Raw genomic sequence first — 22,530 nt, 5'->3', positions numbered from 1 at the left:
CACTGTGACTTCTAGTCGTCTGGGTACCCTAGAAAAGCAGATGTATATATTGACACATGTTGAAGATTAACCAAACAAAACATCTTTCCATATTTCATTTCTGGAAGCCGGGCTAAATAAGCAAGCACTGTTACCGCATTCATATCAAATACAGACATTAGAGAATACATGAAAAGAACATTTCAGTAATCACACCGGTAACTTCTATAACAGAGTCAAATCTCATAAGCTTAGAGAAGTCATTCAACTCATGTGATGTTTAGAAGGAGAAATATTGATTAATACCTTGATTATAATCACTCATTAGATATAGATTTTAAGCTGCATTGGATTCCAGAATCCACCCCTTCAGGAAATATTAAGGTCATTACACACTTAGTCCCAAATTCATCATCTGGAGGCTCTGAACTGTAAAACACTTCTCAAAATGCTTGCTACGGATGCAAAAAACCCAGCAGAAAATCGAACCCGATCCAAAAAATGTTATACCTCAATTAATATAAGATACAGAAGTGGTGGTTGATTTTACTTGTTGCTAAAAACACAATAAGTCAACTATTTTTTAACTTCCATTCAAAGAAGTTAAGTTAGCGATATACTCGCCGGTCAATGTGTATCAACAGTGAGGAACTCAAACCCAGTCAGCAGGAAACTACAAGTGCAGTGCAGGGGAAATAAAGCCTCATGTGGAGAACAATCCAATGTCCACTCCTGGTTTCACTCTGTCAAACTTTTACTGAATCTTCCATTGAATTGTTTAAAAGGATAGTTCAAAGAGAAAATTAAAATGCGGTCATCATTTACTCATCCTCACGGTGTTTCAAACCTGTAGAGTTTCTGTCTTCTGCTGAACACTAAAGAAGATATTTTGTAGAATGTTAATGGACCCCAGTGACTTTTTGAATTTTTTTTTCCCTATGGAAGTCCAAGTATACAGTCACTGTTTGGTTGCTGACACTTCAAAATATCTACTTTTGTGTTCAACAGAAGAAAGAAACTCATACAGGTTTGAAACAACTTGAGGGCGAGTAAATGATGACAAAATGTAAATTTTATGGGTGAACTATCCACCTATGTCTTTGCACTTGACCACTTGCATGCCGTATCTCCTCTATTTGGCCCCAATGTTCTCGCTGGTGTGACGACTGCAAGTGTGTGTTGAACTTTTGATTACAGAGTGTTTACAGAGCTTTATTTTGATTTTCGATAATTTGCACTATAAAATAAACTTCTAAATATCTGGCCAGTAGTCCCTATGTAACAGAAGACACAATTTTAAAATTGTGGTGCATCTAATTATATGATAAAAACAGTTGCAAATGTTGTATATACACATACCCTAATAATCTTTGCACATAAAGAAACACGTTAACAATTTGTTTTACTACAAAATTACAAGTAGTATCTAATTAATTTAACTTAGAGTGGAATGTCTTCCTTGACATCTCGCGATTTCGTGGCACGCAATTTCCCGAATTTAAAATGCATGATGGGATACCCTTAGTATTCAAGAGTGTGATTTTAGTGTGGATTACGGGCACTACGGAAAAATAGTATGGGCAGGGGAAAATCACAGCAATAATATAAAAGCTGTTTAAATTTTACAGAGATTACATAACTAAAGCATGCGTTTGTTGCATCTTGTCATTCTGTGCACTTTGAGACGACTGTTTGGATAAAGTTTGGAGAACTTCACATTTTACTCATTTTGTGGATTAAAAAAACAATTGCATTTATAGCATTTAGTCAAGGCAAGTTTATTTCTGTAGATCATTTCATACACTGGCAATTCAAAATGCTTTACATAGAAAATAATACAAACAATCACAAAATAAAAGCAAGGAAAAATAAAACCGTTATTCCAAATGCTTTATATAGAAAGGAATTCAAATTTCACACACTATGGCAATTCAAAGTGCTTTGCATAGAAAATAAACACCAAATAAAAGCATGGAAACAGTTATCATTTAAAACACTTAAAAAATGACACTGTTACACCCTATGCTCTTTATATTTGTTAGCATTTAATTTAAAACAATGATCAAGTCTTAAAGAATTAAACATTATAATGTTCCAACATACAAACAGAGTGCAATATTTCATAATCTTTCAGTCATTATGACTCATAATTTTTCAGAAGTTATTGGTACTGGAAGTATTTTTCCTATAGTTTTCCATATCTCTGTTTAAATGAACTGAGTTCTCTGAATCTGAATCACACTAATACAAACTTTGATTCGAAGCAAAAAACTTTATGCAGATTAGGAAAAAGGCAAATATGTACTTTTTTTAGAACAACGTTTGCCATGATTCTGATTTTTGGAATATTGCAGTGATTGCAATGATTTATCCTTGTACATCTTATTTAAAAAAAAAATGCATGCACCCTCGTAACTTTAATCAAAATAAGTTATAACCACAAAAGGCACTTATTATTATAACTTCTTTGAATAAAGCTGGCTGCAAAATGAACTTCGGTTTATAAGCTGCAAATATCACATAATTAAAGGTGCTCTAAGTGATGTCAGGCCAAAATATTTTTTGTCACATATGCAAACATCTCCTCACTGTCCGCTAGCTGTCTGTCCCCTGAACACACTGTAAAAAAACGTGGTCTCTGTAGACACCACAGGCTCCACAAACGGCAACAAAAACAAACTTGGCTTACCCGCACCACGAAACATAACAAACAGTGTTCCAGCCAATCACTGGCAAGAAGTATTTGAGGGTGGGTCTGGGGGGTTAGTGCCATGGTTAATGCGGATGCACATGAAGGGGGTGTGTGAAGGAGAGAGAAGCATCAAGAGGGAAGTTTGAATAATGGCCGACACACGACCAAAGAGACGATGTTCCGATGATCAACTTACAAAGAAGAGGGAAAAGGATAAAGAACGTGCGAAGTACCGAATTTACATCGGTAAAGTGTAACCCCTCCACCCGGGTCCTTCTCACGCCGCTCCGTGCGGGTCTCGAACCCGGGTCAGATCAGAGATCAGAGGAGTGAGGTCTACTCGCACAGCGACTACTAGCTGGACTCCGTTTCACTCACCCCCCTAAACCTCACTCCCATCAGGGTCACGGCACCAAATGTAACCCCTCCACCCGGGTCCTTCTCACCCCGCTCCATGCGGGTCTCGAACCCGGGTCTCCGGCATGAGAGTCAGGCGCTCTAACAAGGAGGCTAAAGACTGCTGAGGCTAAGACAAGAGCGCCTATTGAGATCAGAGGAGTGAGGTTTACTCGCACAGCAACTACTAGCTGGCCTCCGTTACAAAAGCATTCGAAAGATGGCGAGAACTCTGCCGGCAGAAAATTCAAAATAAAAAATTAATTTTTTTATTTTTTTTATTAAATTTTTTTTTTTCTAAATTGATGCTTATGTTCGCCAAACCCACACAAGGATATAATTAGCTAGAACTATACAGATGCGGAGTAAGGAGGGTCTAGCTAGCCTCCGTTTTGTTTGACAATAGTTCGAACGTCAACAAGAAGTGACGTCACCCAGGATCGCTTAGAGAACCTTTAAACCAAAGTTGTTTTTTTAACACTTAAGGGTTGAAAAAGCCCTGCAGTAACAGTAAAGGATTCATGACATCATAATATTGCAAACCAACAAACAGCCATCTAGAAAATAGTCACAGTGAAAATGATCTATGCTAGTAACAGCTGATTTCACCATTTATAGGCAAAGGTACATTCGGAAAGAGTATTTCAAGTATTTCAATATGTTACAGTTCAACAGTTGTAATGTTTGTGAAAATAGGCGTTTTTGTTCAGCTATTTAAAGCTGCCGTCGGCAACATTTTTTTTATCAAATTCAGTGAAATTGACACTATAATCCGACAGAACAGCACAAATAAGGTGGTTTTAGAAAAAACCCGAGCTTCTAACTCCACCTGGAGCGTGTTATTTTGTTTTGCAAAAATCCACCGCTCCCGGATCATCGGGTCTAATCAGCGCATGGGGATGTGAGATCTGACTGTCAATCACAGGCCGTGCACAAATCACAGATCCCCCTCCCTCGCGCAGACGCGGACGTTACAATATCACATGCGGACGTTACAATATCACATGCACACGTCACGCCTGAAGTTCGCCTGAAGATTGTACGAAGCGTGATGGCAGAGGGAAAATCTAATAACAAGCTTCCAATTCCTCGGTTATTGCTATCTATGGATAGATTAGCCAGGGCAGCCTACCTCCGAGTCTATGGTGTTGATCGATGCTGAAGACGGACGCGTTCACAGTACACACGCACTGACGATGGGCGGGCGCTCGTTGGTAGTGGGGGAGGGGCATGAGAGTTGTAAACATTCAAAATTGTGTCTAAGTCCACTCAATCTGCCAGACTTGCCGACGGCAGCTTTAATTCAAGTGGAAATAATGTAGTGGCTATATGATGATCCTGAGGGATCCTGTCAGATCACGTGACCTCCACATTTCCCCTGTAAGAAAATTATGAATCACAGAATGTAAAGAGGAAGAAATGAACACTGTAATTTAAAATGACAGATCTGTCATCTATCAGTGATTATGACTATTTAAAATGTTTAAAGATGCTTTTGTCATCAGAGTGAAATCAGAGAAATGTGTACTCAGAGTTTTCCACAATGAAACGCTACAGTGATCTTACCTCATAGTTGGAAATTATACAGAACCTCTTCGCTGCTTTTTTCCCATGGCTGGTTTGAAAACTAAAATCACACAAACAATTAAATGCTAATTTAGCAAAATAAAGATGTTTCCACTTGCTATAGTCTCTAGGTGATCCTTGCCATTTTTAGATGTAATAAAATATCTGTTGTTAAAACTAGTAAATGTCTTTCTTTTATATTGCAGTATCTTATTTTCCACAGCAACATACACACATGTTCTCAAATAGGTTAATATCTGAATGAAGGTCAGTGTGTCTGAGGGTGTTTTCACACTTAAAGATAGTTGTTTTGTTCTGAAACAGGGACTTCATTTGTTAAATTGTTGCATTTTCTTCTTGGTCCGGTTCGCTTTCACAAGGCAACATTTCAAAGCGTACCAAAATGTCACATGTGAGTACAACTGTCCTCTTATTGGTCAGCGTTTCCTCTGCATCATCATCAAGATGATTGACAAGTTCGCTCCACAAGCTTATTATGGCTTTATTTGTAACTGTCGAGACACACACAAACACTATATGTAGTGTACTGTAGTGCCTATATGAATGTAGCCGTCATTTCTGATAATACCATTTGGTTCGTTGGTCCATTTGGTCGCATTACTTTCACACCTCAAGCGAACCGCCCCAGAGTCTCGGAGAGATTGCTTTGGTCTGGATCCGAATGCGTTTGCCGTGTTCACATATTTCTAAACTAACCGAACCAAGGGAGAAAACGCACCAGGTTCCTGAAACAAACACTCAGGTGTGAAAACACCCGTAGAAAATATTAGGCCTATTTGTAAAGCTTCTTTGTAAAGTGTAGTCAGGAAAAATTAGAAAGTCAGTCAGAAAAATCATCAAATCAAAACTCTATAGTGTTAATATTGTAATGATTTCTGAACAGTGTTTGTTCATCCTGACGAGAAGATTGAATGTGAAAACACATAGTTCTGTTCACAGAAAGCAGTTCACATGGTCGATCTATAGTTGCTACTGTGTGCCACAAACAAAACCCAGATTTGATGTGCATGACTACCTTTGAAAACTCTGAGAAATGCTGTCATTATTTTATAGTTTTTGAAATATGCTGTTGGCCAGTGTTGATATTTGAAATCAACCCACACAAACGCACCCCTTCTTCATTGCTCCGCCTCCAATCATAACCACCCTACTCTGAGTCTGTCTCGAACCACGCACTGCACTGACAAACTGCGCTTAAAATAATCGCAGCCTTTGCCAAATCGAGTGCGGTTTCATTGCGATTAATTGTGCAGCCCTCGCACTAACAATAACTCTGTACGCCGCATCATCTAGCGGTTGCCAAGGCGACTCTCACTAGCTGGCCTCCATTACGCACGCAATCCAAGAGAGGATGTCTGTTTATTATAGCAGAAGCGCAACAGAATAATGCTTCACAAAAAATAAAAGCACAGATGATGAACGAGGAACGACAAGGAAGCAAAAATAAATTAACGTACACTACACACTAGTAATTATAAACAAGAGTTGGTTGTTAGTTGCCAACAGCACAGCAGCTCCAGACACACAATGACACTCAAACCCAGTGTTACTCACTTGTGGAGCGAATCAAAGCAACATCTGTGTCTGTTTTCAGGCCTTCCCGCTTCTCTCTCTCCAGCGCTGGACAGCTTTTAATAGTAACGCGGGTCCTAAAGCTTTTGCCCAGACATAACCCTTTATTTCCAAGTGATTTCCCAGAAGTTGGTAACTTCTTTACCAACAAAACAACAACTATCAGCAGTCAGTTCTCTGCTCCACACAGACAGGAACCCAGTCCAACCCCACCCACTCCCAAAAACCTTCTCTCCTCCTTCTCTCCACTAACCGAGGAAGAAGTATCTAAACTTCTCCTCTCCAGTCATCCCACCACCTGCCCTCTAGATCCCATCCCCTCACACCTTCTACAAGCCATCTCTCCCACACTTCTACCAGCACTTACACACATCATCAACTCATCCCTCCACACTGGCACTTTTCCTACAGCATTCAAGCAGGCTCGGGTAACTCCACTGCTTAAGAAACCCACATTAAACACATCACTCTTAGAGAATTACAGACCTGTCTCTCTCCTACCATTCATGGCGAAAACACTTGAACGAGTTGCCTTCAACCAAGTATCATCTTTCCTCTCTCTGACCAACCAACTAGATGTAAACCAATCTGGCTTCAAGAAAGGACATTCAACCGAAACTGCATTGCTGTCAGTCACAGAAGCCCTGCGGATCGCAAAAGCTGCCTCCAAATCATCAGTTCTCATTCTCCTGGATCTGTCTGCTGCCTTTGACACCGTGAATCATCAGATCCTCCTGTCCACCCTCTCATCACTGGGCATCAAAGGAACTCCTCTCCACTGGTTTGAGTCCTATCTCACAGGTAGGTCCTTCAGGGTCGCATGGAGAGGTGAGGTATCCAAAGCACATCAACTGACTACAGGGGTTCCTCAGGGTTCAGTTCTTGGACCGCTCCTCTTCTCCATTTACACCACGTCACTGGGACCCATCATACAGGCACATGGCTTCTCTTACCACTGCTATGCTGATGACACCCAGCTCTATCTCTCATTTCAACCTGATGATCCCACAGTAGCTGCACGTATCTCAAGCTGCCTGGCGGACATCTCGGCATGGATGAAGGAACATCACCTGCAGCTCAACCTGGCAAAGACTGAGCTTCTCGTCCTCCCTGCCAATCCGTCTCTACAGCACGATTTCACTATCCAGCTAGATTTAACTTTAATCATCCCATCAAGGTCGGTCAGAAACCTTGGAGTAACATTTGATGAGCATCTGACTTTCACAGACCACATCACAAAGACAGCTCGATCATGCAGGTTTGCACTGCACAACATCAGGAAGATCAGGCCTTTCCTAACTGAGCATGCAACACAACTTCTCGCCCAGGCCTTGGTTATCTCTAGGCTTGATTACTGCAATGTTCTTCTGGCCGGTCTTCCATCATGTGCAACTAAACCTCTACAAATGATCCAGAATGCTGCAGCCCGTCTTGTCTTCAACGAGCCCAAAAGGGCCCACGTCACTCCTCCGTTCATCTCTCTGCACTGGCTACCGCTCGCTGCTCGCATCAAGTTCAAGGCATTGACGCTTGCTTACAGATCGACCACAGGCTCAGCTCCCTCCTACTTTCACTCGCTCCTACGAGTCTACATCCCTACCAGAAGCCTGCGATCGGTCAATGAGAGACGGCTCGTGGTACCATCACAGAGAGCTACAAAATCACTCTCCAGAACATTCTCATTCATGGTTCCTTGCTGGTGGAATGATCTCCCTACCCTCGTCCGGAAGGCAGATTCCCTAAATACATTCAAAAGACAACTGAAAACTCATCTCTTCCGTTAGCACTTGACATAAAAAAAAAAAAAAACCTTCTTCCTTTAATCCTCCCTTGTTTGGCTTATGCTACTCTGAGCAATGCCTGAACTTTGTATTTTGAGCACTTCTTGCGTTATTTTTGCCTCTTCACGATGACTCGCTTGCTGTAGTCCCTTTGGATAAAAGCGTCTGCTAAATGACTAAATGTAAATGTAAATTTCTTCTGAGCTTGTCTCTTTTGTACTGTGTCTCATCTCTATTTCTGCAGTCTTTCCTCAAATCTCCCTCTTGATCGTTCTCACTCCTCCACCGTCATACGCCCCTAATGCTGATTGGCTAAACGTTTGTTATTGTGTCGGACCGACTAACATCCAAACAGCATATTTCAAAAACGGCTTACCCCACCTTTGAAAGAACCAGACTATTATGTTTTCATATTATATGAACTGTGTGTGATACTTACCCTTGCCAGTTACTGGTTGAAACCTTCTGCGGCGATAGTAAATCACACAAGCAACTGCAGCCACCAGCAGAACACCAAGAACAACAACAACAGGAAAATGCCATGTTACATCATCTGAACCTGTAATGATATAGAGAGAATGTCATTAATGTGAATGTGTCTTATATATCAAACATTATAAACATCAGTGTAGATCTGATACTGTAATGATAAGTCAGACATTAGTGTGAATGTGTCTGATCTATAACACACTATAAACATCAGCACTATATAACCTGAGACGGATGGTTTACAAGGATAAAAAGCTTCATTAATAAATCATTAAGAAACATTATATAATGCTCAACAGATCGTTAGTTAAAATATATTCAAATAGCCATGAGATAACATGCTTGTTAATGTTTAAATAAACGTATGATTGCATGATGATTAACATCATTAATATTAATCATTAAATATTAATATTTTTCTTACACAAACGCTTCACTTCAGAAGGCCTTTATTAACCCCCCGAGCAACTTGTGTTTTTTGGTTTGGCCTTTTCTCTCTCCCTAAGTTTATTATTCTGGTCTCCTTATTGAGTTGCTGCTTAAATTAACTCCTTATATTTTGATACCCAAGTGTGTTTGTGTATGCCTGGAGCATGCAGTGGGAGGTGTGACTCTGAGAGACTGTGTTTAGTCTAGAAGTTAGTGGTGCTCTATTATATAAACCCCTCTTTCCTTATGCGGGTCCCTCAGGAAACTGTGGTGATTCAAAACAAATACCATTAAAACCCATTTAGTATACTTCTCTTTTTAGATTCCTGTTTCTACAATAAACAATAATAGTGTGATAATTAGTGAAATGGATTTTACCAATAATTTAAATACAAATCTAAATTAATTGAATATGTTGTTTTAGTAGTTAGCAATAATAGTTATTACTAATAAACTTAGTTCCTTTAAAAATATAATTTTGCAGTGTTTTGTTAAACTCCTTAAAATCTATTTAAGATTGTACCTTTAGTGATTAAAATTGGTTTAATTTGAGTAAACATCATATTACAACACAAATGGTTCACACAGTGCTGATGTTAATATATACCGGTAATACATAATATTATATATATATTTTTTTTAAAATTTTTTTTATTTTTTTTATTAAAACGCTTATATACTCACCACCACTGACAGAAAGAATTAATTTCCTGAATATGACGTGTCTGACGCTGGTGATATCGAGGTGATAGAGTCCAGAGTCACTGGTTGTGGTGTGTGTGATGGTCAGAGATCCAGTTAGATCGTCCAGCTCCAGTCTGCCTCTGAATCTCCCATCAAGAACATCTTCATTTATGGAGGAGAATCCAGACGTTTTATTGATTTCTGCCAAGACGTCTTCATGTTCAAATCTCCATCGTACCAGATCATCTCTGTCTAATTTAGTAACACCAGATTCTAGAATGACAGTAACTCCCTCCTTCACTGTCAGTCTGTTCAGTTTGTCTGTCTCAGGATAAAACATACAAGAATACAATTCCTGAGAACAGTCACAGAGAACCATCATAATAAATCCTATACAATTATATTTTATTTTGCACGAAATGTCTTGAGAACTTTGGTTACCAATGAATACTACAGTAACAGTTTTAGATGCAGATTTTTGTCTTGATGTTTTTGTGTAAACATCAACGTATGTAAATTATTTCCAGTGCTGATTTAAATACAACCATGATTACATTTAAATACTAAAGTGACTCACCAGTAATAGTCACATTGAATGCCTTGTGTATGGTGTATGTTCTCCTCTTGACATCAACTTCATAAAGTCCAGAGGTCTTGAATCTGATGTGACTAATAATGAGGTTTCCAGTCTGATGATCCAGCTGCAGTCTGCCTCTGAATATCCCATTAGCAATACCATCATATGTAGAGAAGATGTATTCATCTTTTTTCATTTTAGCAATAACATCTTTCCCTCTAAACCTCCACAGTATCTCATCATCTTTCAGTATTTCAGTATCGGCGTGTAGAACAACAGAATCTCCCTCTGTCACTGCCACAACCGTCACTCCATTAAAACTAGGATCCTTGACAGCTGAAGAACAAACCAGAAGAGTTTCTCTGTCAGTTATCATGTTTATAACACTGTCAGTAAAGAGATTTACAGAAGATTATGGAGTCTTGTGTAATAAACATCATGTGACTTTCTGCAGGCTAAATTTAATTTATTCAGTTTTTCTGTTTTTTGTTTTATCTGGTTCAAAGCAGATGGAGAAAGCACACACATTGTAACAGACTTTGCTTTGATAAATATTCGAATTAGTTTTTGAACACATTTTTTATATTTATGCGAGTTTAAATGGGTAATGGGAAATGCAGTAGCCTATCTGTTCAATTTAAGTCAGGTGCGTAGGGGAAAAATCTACCACAGATTCACTACATGATCCCAGCCGAGGAATAAGGGTTTATCTATTGCGAAACGATCGGTTATAAAAAAAACTAATTTATATACTTTTTAACCACAAATGTTGGTCTTTATACGGTGGTATATTTATTTTACATTTGCTCCATGTTGTCCTACAAACAATATTCATATTTAAAGGTGGGGTATGTAATTCTCTTTTTTGGCCATTTTTTCAAAATCACTTAAAATCCTATTCCTAACCCACTTACAGCCACTGAGTTAGAAGCACTGAAATAAAAATGAAGCAATTTAATCATCTGTGGAACAGGCAGGACTCGAAAAACTCCAGCCAATCATTTCCAAGACCACCTAGAATCATTGGACAGTAAGTGCGTCAATCAAACGGTCGTACCTTCCCCCCTCCCCCCATCCATGTCCATGTTCTTTGAATGGGTGGAGTCAAAGGAAAGAAGGTAGGACCATTTGAGTTGTGTATTTTCAAAATCTGCCGGCCGTTTTGCAAATCACATACCCCACCTTTAAGGCTATGAAAACAATTATAGTGAATGTAACCATGTAGGCTCTTGTACATTATGTGAAAAAAGGGTTGAAATCACTTTATTCCGTCACTCTCCTGACACAGATTTGCGGTAACAATGGATGCAACAATCTACTACAATCAATAATTTCAGAGTAAGTCAGAATAAATCCAAATTAGGGCTGCACGATTAACCTTTATCGCATCGATATTGAGGTTTTAACTCCCGCAATAACCTAACCTCAGGAGTCTGAGGTTTTTTCCCCCGCCTCTGACATTTGAGTGACAAACCTATTAGCCAATCAAAATGGTCCAATCTCGCGTTCCTGGCCAATTAGAAATGGCAATGGAAACAAGGTTGTATGCAGTGCTCCGGCTTTCTGTCAGCAGCAAAGCAGCTAACACTAGTGTTGTCAAAAATACTGAAATATCTGAACGGTACCAATACTATTTTCCCGAAGTATCGATACTAGCCGAGCGGTCACTTTCAGTTCTCTCCAAAGGCGCGTTGACACACGTGACGCACTCGTCTCATTCGCTCTGGTTAAATAGCAAAAGTGAAGTGAATGGAAAGATGGCGAGGGCGGCGCCCCCGCGACCGGTGTTGTGCCGAATTTCGACCCCCTGCCAAATTATTACCCCCCTCGTTGAAGTCAGTACCTGATTGCCTAATCCTAACCCCACCCCTAATCCCAACCCCTCCCCCACAACCAATCCTAAACCTACCAATGCTAGGGGGGTAATAATTTGGCGGGGGTCAAAATTCGGCACAACACCGGCTTTGGTTGATTGATAAAGAACACCGCGAGCGGGCATGTCGGAGAATAGCGCGGACAAGCGTAAAAACACACCGCGAGCGGGCATGTCGGAGAATAGCGCGGACAAGCGTAAAAACACACCGCGAGCGGGCATGTCGGAGAATAGCGCGGACAAGCGTAAAAACACACCGCGAGCGGGCATGTCGGAGAATAGCGCGGACAAGCGTAAAAACACACCGCGAGCGGGCATGTCGGAGTCGGAGAATAGCGCGGACACGCGCTTCACACTGCGAGCGGGTATGTCAGAGAATAGCGCGGACACACACTTCACACTGCGAGCGGGCTGCGGGCACCCAAAAGATTGTTTGACAATCAATAATCCCTCACATCACTCATTTTTTAAAATTATTTTATAGGTGTAAACAGATTTAAGGAACAGGCTCCAGGGGTACCATTTAGCAAGCATAGGCTACGCTCAGCATCAGGGGTGATTGCTGTTTGGACAGACCTTTCCCCACTGCTAAAAAAATCCTAAAGGAAATACTGTAACTCTTCTCATTTTAACTTTTCTGAAACATTAACCAAGATGGCCTAGTATTTTTGTTGATATGAGTCTGTGTTGTCTCGTTTTTTCACCGTAATTCTATTATTTTATTACTTATTTTATTTTATTATATTATTACTCTTATTTTAAAATGTGTGCAATATAACAGTTTCATGTTCAGTAAATGGCAGTGGACTACAGAATTATTTTGTTTTTCTAATTGTAAATCTAAATCTAATAAGAATTCATTTTCTATTTTTCAGTGTTAAAGAATTTAAAAACAAATGACCAAGTGTTTAAGTTAATTTCCATTATGTCTTCTTATTCTTTGGTATTTTAGTTCAGGTATTTAATAATCACGAAGCATCAAACAATCTCATTACCTCAATCACTATGTATGTAGTTTATTTAACCCTCTGTGTCGAAGTAACAACACATTTTATTCATAATTTTAGGTTTTATGCACTTAAAAGTATCGAACGCAAAAATCGCACCGCAATCGCAATATTTGTCAGAAAAACCGCAATTAGGTTTTTCTCAAAATCGCGCAGCCCTAATCCAAATGTAACAATTAATTAATAGACAGGTAAATGTATCATGCCAATTACAGAATCAATTTAAAGATAATCAATACAAAATATTAAATACTCTGAAGTAAAGAGTAAAAGATGCATACCTGACATTAGAAAAAACACATAATGCTGAGCGTCCGAGGACATTCAGCATCACGGGCTGATCTGAACTATAAATCACGCTGAGCCTCTTGAGGCTTTTCTTTAAATACTCAGACCAAGTTCAGAAATGTCAACTTAATGCAAACTTGTGAGTCTCTGGTGTATTTTGGGATTATTTATAGTTAGAAATCTGACATTATAGACAAAAAAAATTTTTTTCTTGTTTAATAATAAGATTTTTGTTTGCACAATAAACTTCATCTGAGATGTCACACAACTTGGACTTCTGTAACTATTGACTGAATATTCAGAAATCTGCTTAGATCAGATTCAACTATTGTCATTGTACAGAGTGCGGTAGAGAGGCAATGAAATACAGACAGTCTTAGTTATCTATATTAGAATAATTCAAGATCAGAAGACCTCTAGACCTACTCGTCTAAATGCATCTCAAAAATACAAAATGTCTCACTGTTGTTTTGAGTAAAAAATTATTTAAATTACATATATTGTTTGTCTTTTTAAGAAAACTAAGTCCAACTGGTGACTGTACTAATATGATCATATTACCATAGAATTAAAATGAAATCCTTATTTCCTTATAATAAAGAAGAAATTGTATTGAATATTAAATGGTCTGTTTGTCAGTTTTCTTGTCAGATAATGACAAATATTTTATTCATAAATAAAACTGAAACTCAGTTTACCAGTAACATTTTACATCTGTAACAAAACATTGTGGAGAATTTAAATTGTTTATAGTGTGTTAATTATGTAAATAGCAATTATTAAATAAAAAAAACTGAGACACTCACCACTGACACTGAATGTCTTCTCTGAGGACCCTTTGGAGTTTTTGATCTTTACTTTATATTCTCCAGAGTCTGTGGTTTTGATGTTTGTGATCTTGAGATCTCCAGTCTGTTTGTCCAGCTGCAGTCCGTCTCCGGATGCCCCTTCAGTTCTGATGGAGTCACCCTCGATTCTAGCAATGAGATCTCCATTTAACCTCCATTCTATCACATCTTCTCTCCGTACATCAGTAACATCAGTGTGTAAAGTGACAGACTCTCCCTCAATGACTGATATGGTTTCTGCATCACCAAACACACCTAGAGAACAACCAGAAACATACTTAGTCAGAAATTAAACATATAAAAACACTCAGAAATCACGAGTCTTGTCAACTGATCAATGGTACGATTAAATCTTGCATGTTTTTCTGCAGTCTGCATTAAAATCTGAGTGTGTTCTGTTTATGCCCATGTAGGTTTACGCACGCACAAACGCAAAATAAATATATTTAAAGTGATATAAAATATTTAGATTGAGCATTTGAGTATCCCAAACTTACAACTCAATCTTAATAACAATAACCTACAATGTATACAATTATTAGGCTATGTTTGAGTTTCGTCTCAAACAAACAATATAATTGAATCCAATGCATTAGATTAATCGAACTCAATGAATGTTGTGGCCATACGTTGAAAGTGTGAACACTGCCAGTGTCTATCATGTATACTCCGACTAAAATATCATGTAGCCTAGTCGTTATTGTGCACCATACAAAATATGTCCTGATCACAGTTGTTACATTTTGAAATTCAAAGAATAGGAAAATAAGAATGCTCGTTTCCAGTGTGTAGAAAACGAAAGTGCTGCAGTAATGTTAAAAAACCACTTACAGATCTCAAATAATAAGAAAAGAACATGTGTAAGTGCGCTCTTCATGTTGATGTAGAGATGAGTGATGGGGATAGTAGATGATTCGTAGAGTTATTAAAGTCCTCTGTTCTCTGAGTGTTTTTGAGCCGCCCTCAGCCAGAGAGATAACGTTACTGTACGACACGACGAACAGAAAAAAAAAACACGTAGACGTTTACGCAGATTTATTGGTGAAGTAGGCCTATATCTTGATTATTTATATTATGCTGAACGAGACTGGTCTTGCTTATTGATTTCAAAATCAAACCAATAAAAAGCCGAAGTAAAAAATGGCTGAATCTTCTTCTCTTGATTAATGGCGGATTGCAACCAACTTTTAGGTGCATACCGACACCTACTGTACAGGAGTGTGTATCATCGAGTATGAGGTCTCTGCGGAGCGACAAAAGGCGTGTCTCAATTTGGGGGCGTTTTCCAACTGGCTAGGCGTTTTACAACCTCTCTGCCTGGTTTGCTAAAACTTGAGTGGGCGATTCCTAATCCTTGAATACACTTTTCCCATCAGATATGAGTGATAAAGCGGTGAAATGAGGAGACAGGAGAGAGATCACCTGTCCTGCATATGGATGTAAGTGGATTTTTGTAAATTCTCATTTTGTCTAAGTTAACGTTTTAATTAGTTTGTGTAAGTTAAATTTGCTTGCAACATGATTAAGTTAGACAGGAAAAGCTCCAAGAGGTCTGCCACTTACAATCTATCGCTATTCGCTAACCATTAGCCAACATTCGCTAACTTTTTGGTGCATAAGTTTGTTACTTTAGTGTTGATAGTGGTAGTTCGCTTAATTTTTTCCTGTCGGCGTATTCTAGCTACTATAAACAAAATAGTTAGCTTGTCAGACTAGAAAACAATAGTTGTAAACAAATGTTAATAGGCTATTCCACCGAGTAGATGCCATTTATGTCCCCAGGACATTATGGCCCGGTTTCAGAGACAGGGTTTAGCCTAAACCAGGATTAGTCCATAGTTCAATTAACGTTAGGACATTTAAATAATTTTCATAAACATGCTTAGAAAAAAAAAACATTACTGGTGTTCATCTTGAGACAAAACAAAGGCACGGATATATTTTAAGATCACTCAGTGCAAGTTTATTTCATTTGGAACAGCTCAGACTTAAATTTTAGTCTAGGACTATGCTTTAAAATTGTTTGTGAAACCGGGGGGTATAGGTACTAATATGTACTATAAATACAAAAATAACAAAATACAGTTTAGGGAAAGTGTTGTGCACATTAATCTAACTGCAAATTGTATCTGATTAAAAAAATATTAAAAACTATAGTATTTTGGATAAATGACGTTTTCATTCAGTCCAGACCATGGTGTTTGAGTGTGAGGTGCGCTGTAAGAAAACAAGAAAAGCTCCACAGAAAAGCTGAAAAAGCATTGCTTGTTAATTTTATTATTTTTAATATAAATTTTAATGTAATATTTATAATTTTTTTGTTATTTATATTATATCGCATAACCCATTATGTACCCCTAAACATAACCCTAACAGAAACCTCTGCAGACCACTAGATTTAAATAGAAACATGATTTGACCTTTTTTAGCAGTGAGATCAGATGTTCAACACTCTTCATTATATCAGAGCAACCATGAATACCTCACATGTGTAGTCAAACCTATAGACTAACATAATGGATGAATGACAAAATGTAAAATGATTATGTACAGAGGAGGAAACTTTTGTTCAATTAAAATGGATGAATTTGTTGTCTATTCAGCACATCACAATTCAGCGGAGAGGACAAAAGCCTCAACCACAGCGCCACCTTGCAGACATTTAAAATTTGAATGAATTAGGAATTTAGTGGTACTAGTTAAAAATTATATCATATGTAATTTACTTATATCTAGGATATACCTCGACTGGATATGTCTTGCAGCTGTGGAGTCTTCATTCTAATGGTAGGATCAATGGCTACTATTGATTCTGCAGGTGCCATGTCAGAATTAAACCCATGTGCAGTTATTAATACATCATTCATGTTGCAGTAATACTCTGTCATCTTGGGGGGAACATTTGACTTTTCAGAGGTGGGTTTTCCAAGCTCATTAAAAAACATTCTGTACGTTTAAGAATTGTTTTGATAAACTTGTGCTTTTTCCAACTATAGTCAGACATGGAGAAATTCCCACCAAGGTGTTTGACTCCTTTCTTTCTTTCTTTCTTTCTTTCTTTCTTTCTTTCTTTCTTTCTTTCTTTCTTTCTTTCTTTCTTTCTTTCTTTCTTTCTTTCTTTCTTTCTTTTTTATTGTTATTAGTCCTTTTCTAAAAAATAATGACAAGGATGGCAAAATGCCTTTACAGTTAGTGTGACTTTTAGTTGTCATATCTTCATGCAATGAAACTTGATATACTGTATTATGAATGTGTTTTTATGTCATAAATTTATCAAGATTGGTCATGGAAATCCAGCAAAGAAAGAGAAGGCGGACTGACAAGCCACACAAAACTGGTATGATTTATTTTGTTTGAGGTGCTCTATTATTTATGGTAAATGTTGACTGTCATTTACTGATGTTCTTCATTTGTCCCTTCATAGTGGCAACTGTTGACCAACCCCTGAACATACAGGAGGCATATTTGTTATTACTCAATTTATAAAATGTAAAAAGGGAATCATAACCACAAGAAGTTCAGATTGTTATGTTTTGTTAATGTATAGCTTCCTCCGCTGGTCCTTCGTGAAATCTTACTGGAGGTTGTGCTTCAAGATGGTGATGTTGCAATTGGCTCCCTTGCCCTCATGACTTCCCTTGGCTCTGATGACTTCCTAGGATACTGTGGAGACGACTGTTTATGAGGCTGGAGGAAGCATCTAATGTTTCATGCAATGTGTTCCTCATGTTTGAACTTGCCACATTTATTGCTTATTTTATTGGATTGTCTCTTTTTTACTATTACATTAAGTAGACTAGAGAATGCTGCATTTATCAATATAGTTTTTCATCATATTGGTTACAGTATCTTTACGGTCAATAAAGTGATGCTAATGTTTAAAGTTTTTAGAGTCATTATTCTAAGTTAACACATTTTACCTTAATTTAAAGGTCAATACGTTTTACATCTCATTTAATGTAACAAATAGCCTATCACTTAAATAGCAGACATTACATATAAATATAATATTTTGAAAAATACAGGTGAGAAAGACCAATACATTAATTTTCACCATTGCTTTACAGTAGGATTTGGTAACTTTATTGGAAATTGCAATTAATTTTCCTTGTTAATCACCGTTACAACTTGATTTATGTTGTGTAGTTCACACACACACACACACACACACACACACACAACGAAAATAAAACTAATGTAATTATAAATAGTTGTGTAATAAAGTCATTTTTAATACTTTTAGCTTTTAAGGTTTACATTTAGAGAAAAATTGCAGGCAGGTAAGAGAGAATATTATAGACTACAATATAATACACACTCACGGGCTATTATATACAAGATCTGTATCTTGTAGCCTATATCTGACATACGAACGGGAAATTTGGTTTATGAAAGAATTCCTTTTTTAGGAAAATAGGTACTGTAGCCTGTATTTTATACACATATTTTGACATAAATGTTGTCGCGATATAGACTAATAGTAAAAATCAAGAAAAAAGGAGAAATAATAACGCATTTCCGCTTCTGAAAGGGCTTCCGAATACGTACGGTTTTGATTGGATGGTTGGAAAATGCCTAGACCGGTTTGAAAACGCCCACTAATTGGGAAACACCTTCTTGTTGTTCCGCAGAGACGTATACTTGGTATCATCATCATGTTTCTTAGGTGTCCCACTAATTAAAGCCCCACATACAACAATTGATAGGAACTCTCGATCGGAACCATTGAAAACAGTACATTGAAAACAAGCTTTGCTGAAGTTAACAGTATATACATTTCTTATTACACATAAAAAAAAAAAAAAAATGAAAAACTAAAATGCCTAAATTGACTGGCTACATCAGCATCAGTCTCTCTCTACCTGTGTGCTGAACAATCCCATCAGCAACCAGACCACACATCTGGACATCATCACACTGCCACACATGTGCAGGTACCACAGATTAATTTGTTGGTTTTACCGAGATTGATAAATTAAGATGCCAGATATTATGAATGAGTTTCTTTCATCATTTTCTCATGGCTTTCTGAACAGGTTTGATTTGTTTTATCTGTGGAGCACAAAAGGAGATAGTGCAGATATCTGGCTTATTTAAAAAAAATAATAATAATAATAATAATTTTGAGCCTGTGACAGCTAAAGTCAGCTGGTTGAAAATCTCAATTTAATTTATCATTTGTTTCATAAGTTCCCCCAGAAGGCCACGCCCCCTGTTGTGATTCAGTTGAAGCTGTGCTGCGATTGGTCGTCACTGCGCTGATGGGCGTGGCTTCTGCCGCTGCTGCTGTTCTTCTGGTCAATGACGTCAGAGCTACAAGAGCTAAAACAGATGTCATAAATATTGTGACATATTCGAGGTTTAATCAGTAAAATTGAAACAATATGTGTGGTCTATAATTATTTAGTAATGTGAAACAAAGCTTTGCTTACCAATGCTCTCTGAAGTGGATCATTCATCACCTGAATCTGGTGTGTTGGGCCATCTGGTGGCCAAAATGATGAATATTCTGGAATATTGAATTTTATTATTTAATTCCATCCATTTTACGTTACTTTGTTGATCACAGTTTTCATTTTTATTCTTAAATTATGTTATGTTGCCTTTTTTCTGTTTGTTTAAAGGGCACCTATTATGGAATTTTGAAATTTACCTTTCATGTAGTGTGTAACATAGATCTAAGTGAACAAAAACATCCTGCAAAGTTTGAAATATGAAAGTGCACCGTATATAAAGTTATTGTCTTTCAAAAGTAAGAGTCGACTCGGAGTCATTTTTATGAATCGTTAGAAGACCGAAGCTTTTTCTCTGACTAGATGACGTCAACTTGTCAAGTTATTTGAATACGATACGCCCACTTATTGCGCTCCAAGGCCAGCAGGGAAAATATCATGGCGACGAGACGCTGTGTTCTGAAGTGCGGCTCAAAAGCAAACTTTTTTCATCTGCCCAAGGAGGAGCATTTGAAGACTAAGTGGCTACAATTCACTATACCACATAAGTATAGTCCGAGCCTTGTGCTTTGTTCGCGTCATTTTGAAGACGATTGCTTTTTAAATGCAATCAAACTTGGATTCGCGAGCCGGCTGATATTGAAGGAAGGTTCAGTTCCAAGTGTATTTGCATCAGCTTCCTCCTCCGTATCACTGTAAGTGTTATTAATAATTGTTGCTTTTATATTTTATGTAGCATGCTTAATAATTATTTTGTTTGTTGTGTAAGCACCGTTTAGCTTCTAGGTCTTCAATGACAATTGTATTGAGATATGAGAAGTGTTTGTCGTTGTTTTCGGAGTTGTCTAAAGAATAGAGTAATACCTCAGTAACGTAACTGCATTTTTTTTGTGTGTAAAAACGTTATGTTTATGCATCGGGCTAACGCAAACAAAGACTGATTGTGCTTTTACAATATGAACTCTGGGCTATGCTCGCTAACATAACATTAAATTCTTTATATTATTTTTCGTTTTTTACTACAAACTATAAAGCAGTGGACTATAATCATTATTATAATACAATTTAATTGATAAAAGCATCATTGTACTCCGTGTTAAACAATAAGTATTATCTCTGTAAACACTGCTGGGTCATCTGACCAATCAACGCAGATTAGCGTCGCGCATAGGAGGGGTTTGAAAAACGAGTCGTTGAACGAATCATTTGGGAGTCGGTGAGCAAATCAGGTAAAACTAAATGCATATTATACGACAACAAAAGTGTTTTTTGTCATTGCATGCATGTAAAACTGTTGTTGGGGACTCCCACAACAACATTAGGAACATTTTAAATGTCATAATAGGTGCCCTTTAATAAGTAGCATTCCCGCAAATGCAAAAATATGTGTCACGCTAATAAATGACTGTGGAATTTAACTGAAAACTGATTATCAACCGAATTGCTTTACATCTATAAATCATGTATAGTGTTAGGAATATTTAAAGACCCAAGTACCAGATATGATGAATGAAGATCCAGAGTCAGAAGTGCAGTTAATTGAAGAAGTTTCATCAGGCAGAAGACATCTTCAAGACTTTCCAGGAGTTTGTAGGCCTCCCTCTGTACATTAGTTTTTCACAGCAGTTACACCCTTCACCAATGTTAGATCAGCAATATGTTGTAATATCCAAGCACTGTTACCGCATTCATATCAAATACAGATATTAGAGAATACATGAAAAGAACATTTCAGTGATCACACCAGTAACTTCTATAACAGAGTAAAATATCATAAGCTTAAGAGAAGTCATTCAACTCATGTGATGTTTAGGAAAAATGATTATAATCACTCATTAGATATACATTTAAGCTGCATTGGATTCCAGAATCCACCACTTCAGGAAATATAAAAGTCCTTGCACACTCAGTCCCAAATCTTCATGTGCATTTTCCTGTATTCGTCATGCGGAGGCTCTGAACTGTAAAACACTTCTCAAAATGCTACGGATGCAAAAAAACCGGCAGAAAATCGAACCCGATCCAAAAAAAAATGTTATACCTCAATTAATATAAGATACAGAAGTGATGGTTGATTTTACTTGTTGCTAAAAACACAATAACTGCTGTCAACTATTTTTTAACTTCCATTCAAATATTAAGTTTAGCGATATACTCGCCAGTCAATGTGTATCAACAGTGAGGAACTCAAACCCAGTCAGCAGGAAACTACAAGTGCGGTGCAGGAGAAATAACCCTGATGTGGAGAACAATCCAATGTCCACTCCTGGTTTCACTCTGTCAAACTTTTACTGAATCTTTCATTGAATTGTTTAAAAGGATAGTTCACAGAGAAAATGAAAATGCGGTCATCATTTCCTCATCCTCACGGTGTTTCAAACCTGTAGAGTTTCTGTCTTCTGCTGAACACAAAATAAGATATTTTGTAGAATGTTAATGGACCCCAGTGACTTTTTGAACTTTTTTTTCCTACTATGGAAGTCCAAGTATAGAGTCACTGTTTGGTTACTGACATTCTTCAAAATATCTACTTTTGTGTTCAACAGAAGAAAGAAACTCATACAGGTTTGAAATAACTTGAGGCATGGACGCGGGAACTAGGGGTGCTGCAGGTGCTGCAGCACCCCCTGTTGGCTAACTGTGATGACAATAAAATGATAGCTTATAAATATTTCTGGTTGTTGTTTCTGTTCCACGACATTTTGTATGTCACGTTTGGTGTGTGGGATGAAGAGATGGATCATTTTAGTTATTATTTAATTAAAAATTATTTAATTTATCTTCAGTGTGTAGTATTAGCCAATCAGATGTGCCTTGACGTGCCTACGCAGCACGCACACTCACGGCCCACACACAAGTTGCGCAACTACTACGA

The 22,530-nt window shown here is 37.7% G+C and overlaps 1 protein-coding gene across 3 annotated transcripts in view; it reads right to left on the bottom strand.

Annotated features, from left to right (window-relative positions):
• Window positions 1-1,649: 1,649 nt before the first annotated feature.
• The window catches only part of LOC306987877 (uncharacterized protein), a 108,921-nt gene continuing 88,040 nt past the window's right edge, over window positions 1,650-22,530 (bottom strand). Inside the window, exons 1-7 of one of the 3 annotated variants that reach the window (XM_079592493.1) lie at window positions 15,034-15,378; window positions 14,161-14,457; window positions 10,187-10,522; window positions 9,613-9,930; window positions 8,447-8,566; window positions 4,634-4,694; window positions 1,650-4,445 (exon numbers count right to left, since the gene is read on the bottom strand). In XM_079592493.1, the coding sequence (XP_079448619.1) occupies window positions 4,648-4,694; window positions 8,447-8,566; window positions 9,613-9,930; window positions 10,187-10,522; window positions 14,161-14,457; window positions 15,034-15,079 (1,164 nt within the window). In that variant the 5' untranslated portion in view covers window positions 15,080-15,378 and the 3' untranslated portion in view covers window positions 1,650-4,445; window positions 4,634-4,647. Of the gene's footprint in view, window positions 4,446-4,633; window positions 4,695-8,446; window positions 8,567-9,609; window positions 9,931-10,186; window positions 10,523-14,160; window positions 14,458-15,033; window positions 15,415-22,530 lie in introns of those variants that run through there. The other 2 variants (XM_079592492.1, XM_079592491.1) reach the window with 2 other exon arrangements.

Source organism: Phoxinus phoxinus (genome assembly GCF_949152265.1).
Source record: "Phoxinus phoxinus genome assembly, chromosome: 20".
NCBI classification, from domain to species: domain Eukaryota; kingdom Metazoa; phylum Chordata; class Actinopteri; order Cypriniformes; family Leuciscidae; genus Phoxinus; species Phoxinus phoxinus.
This window is presented reverse-complemented; position numbering and strand designations above follow the sequence as displayed.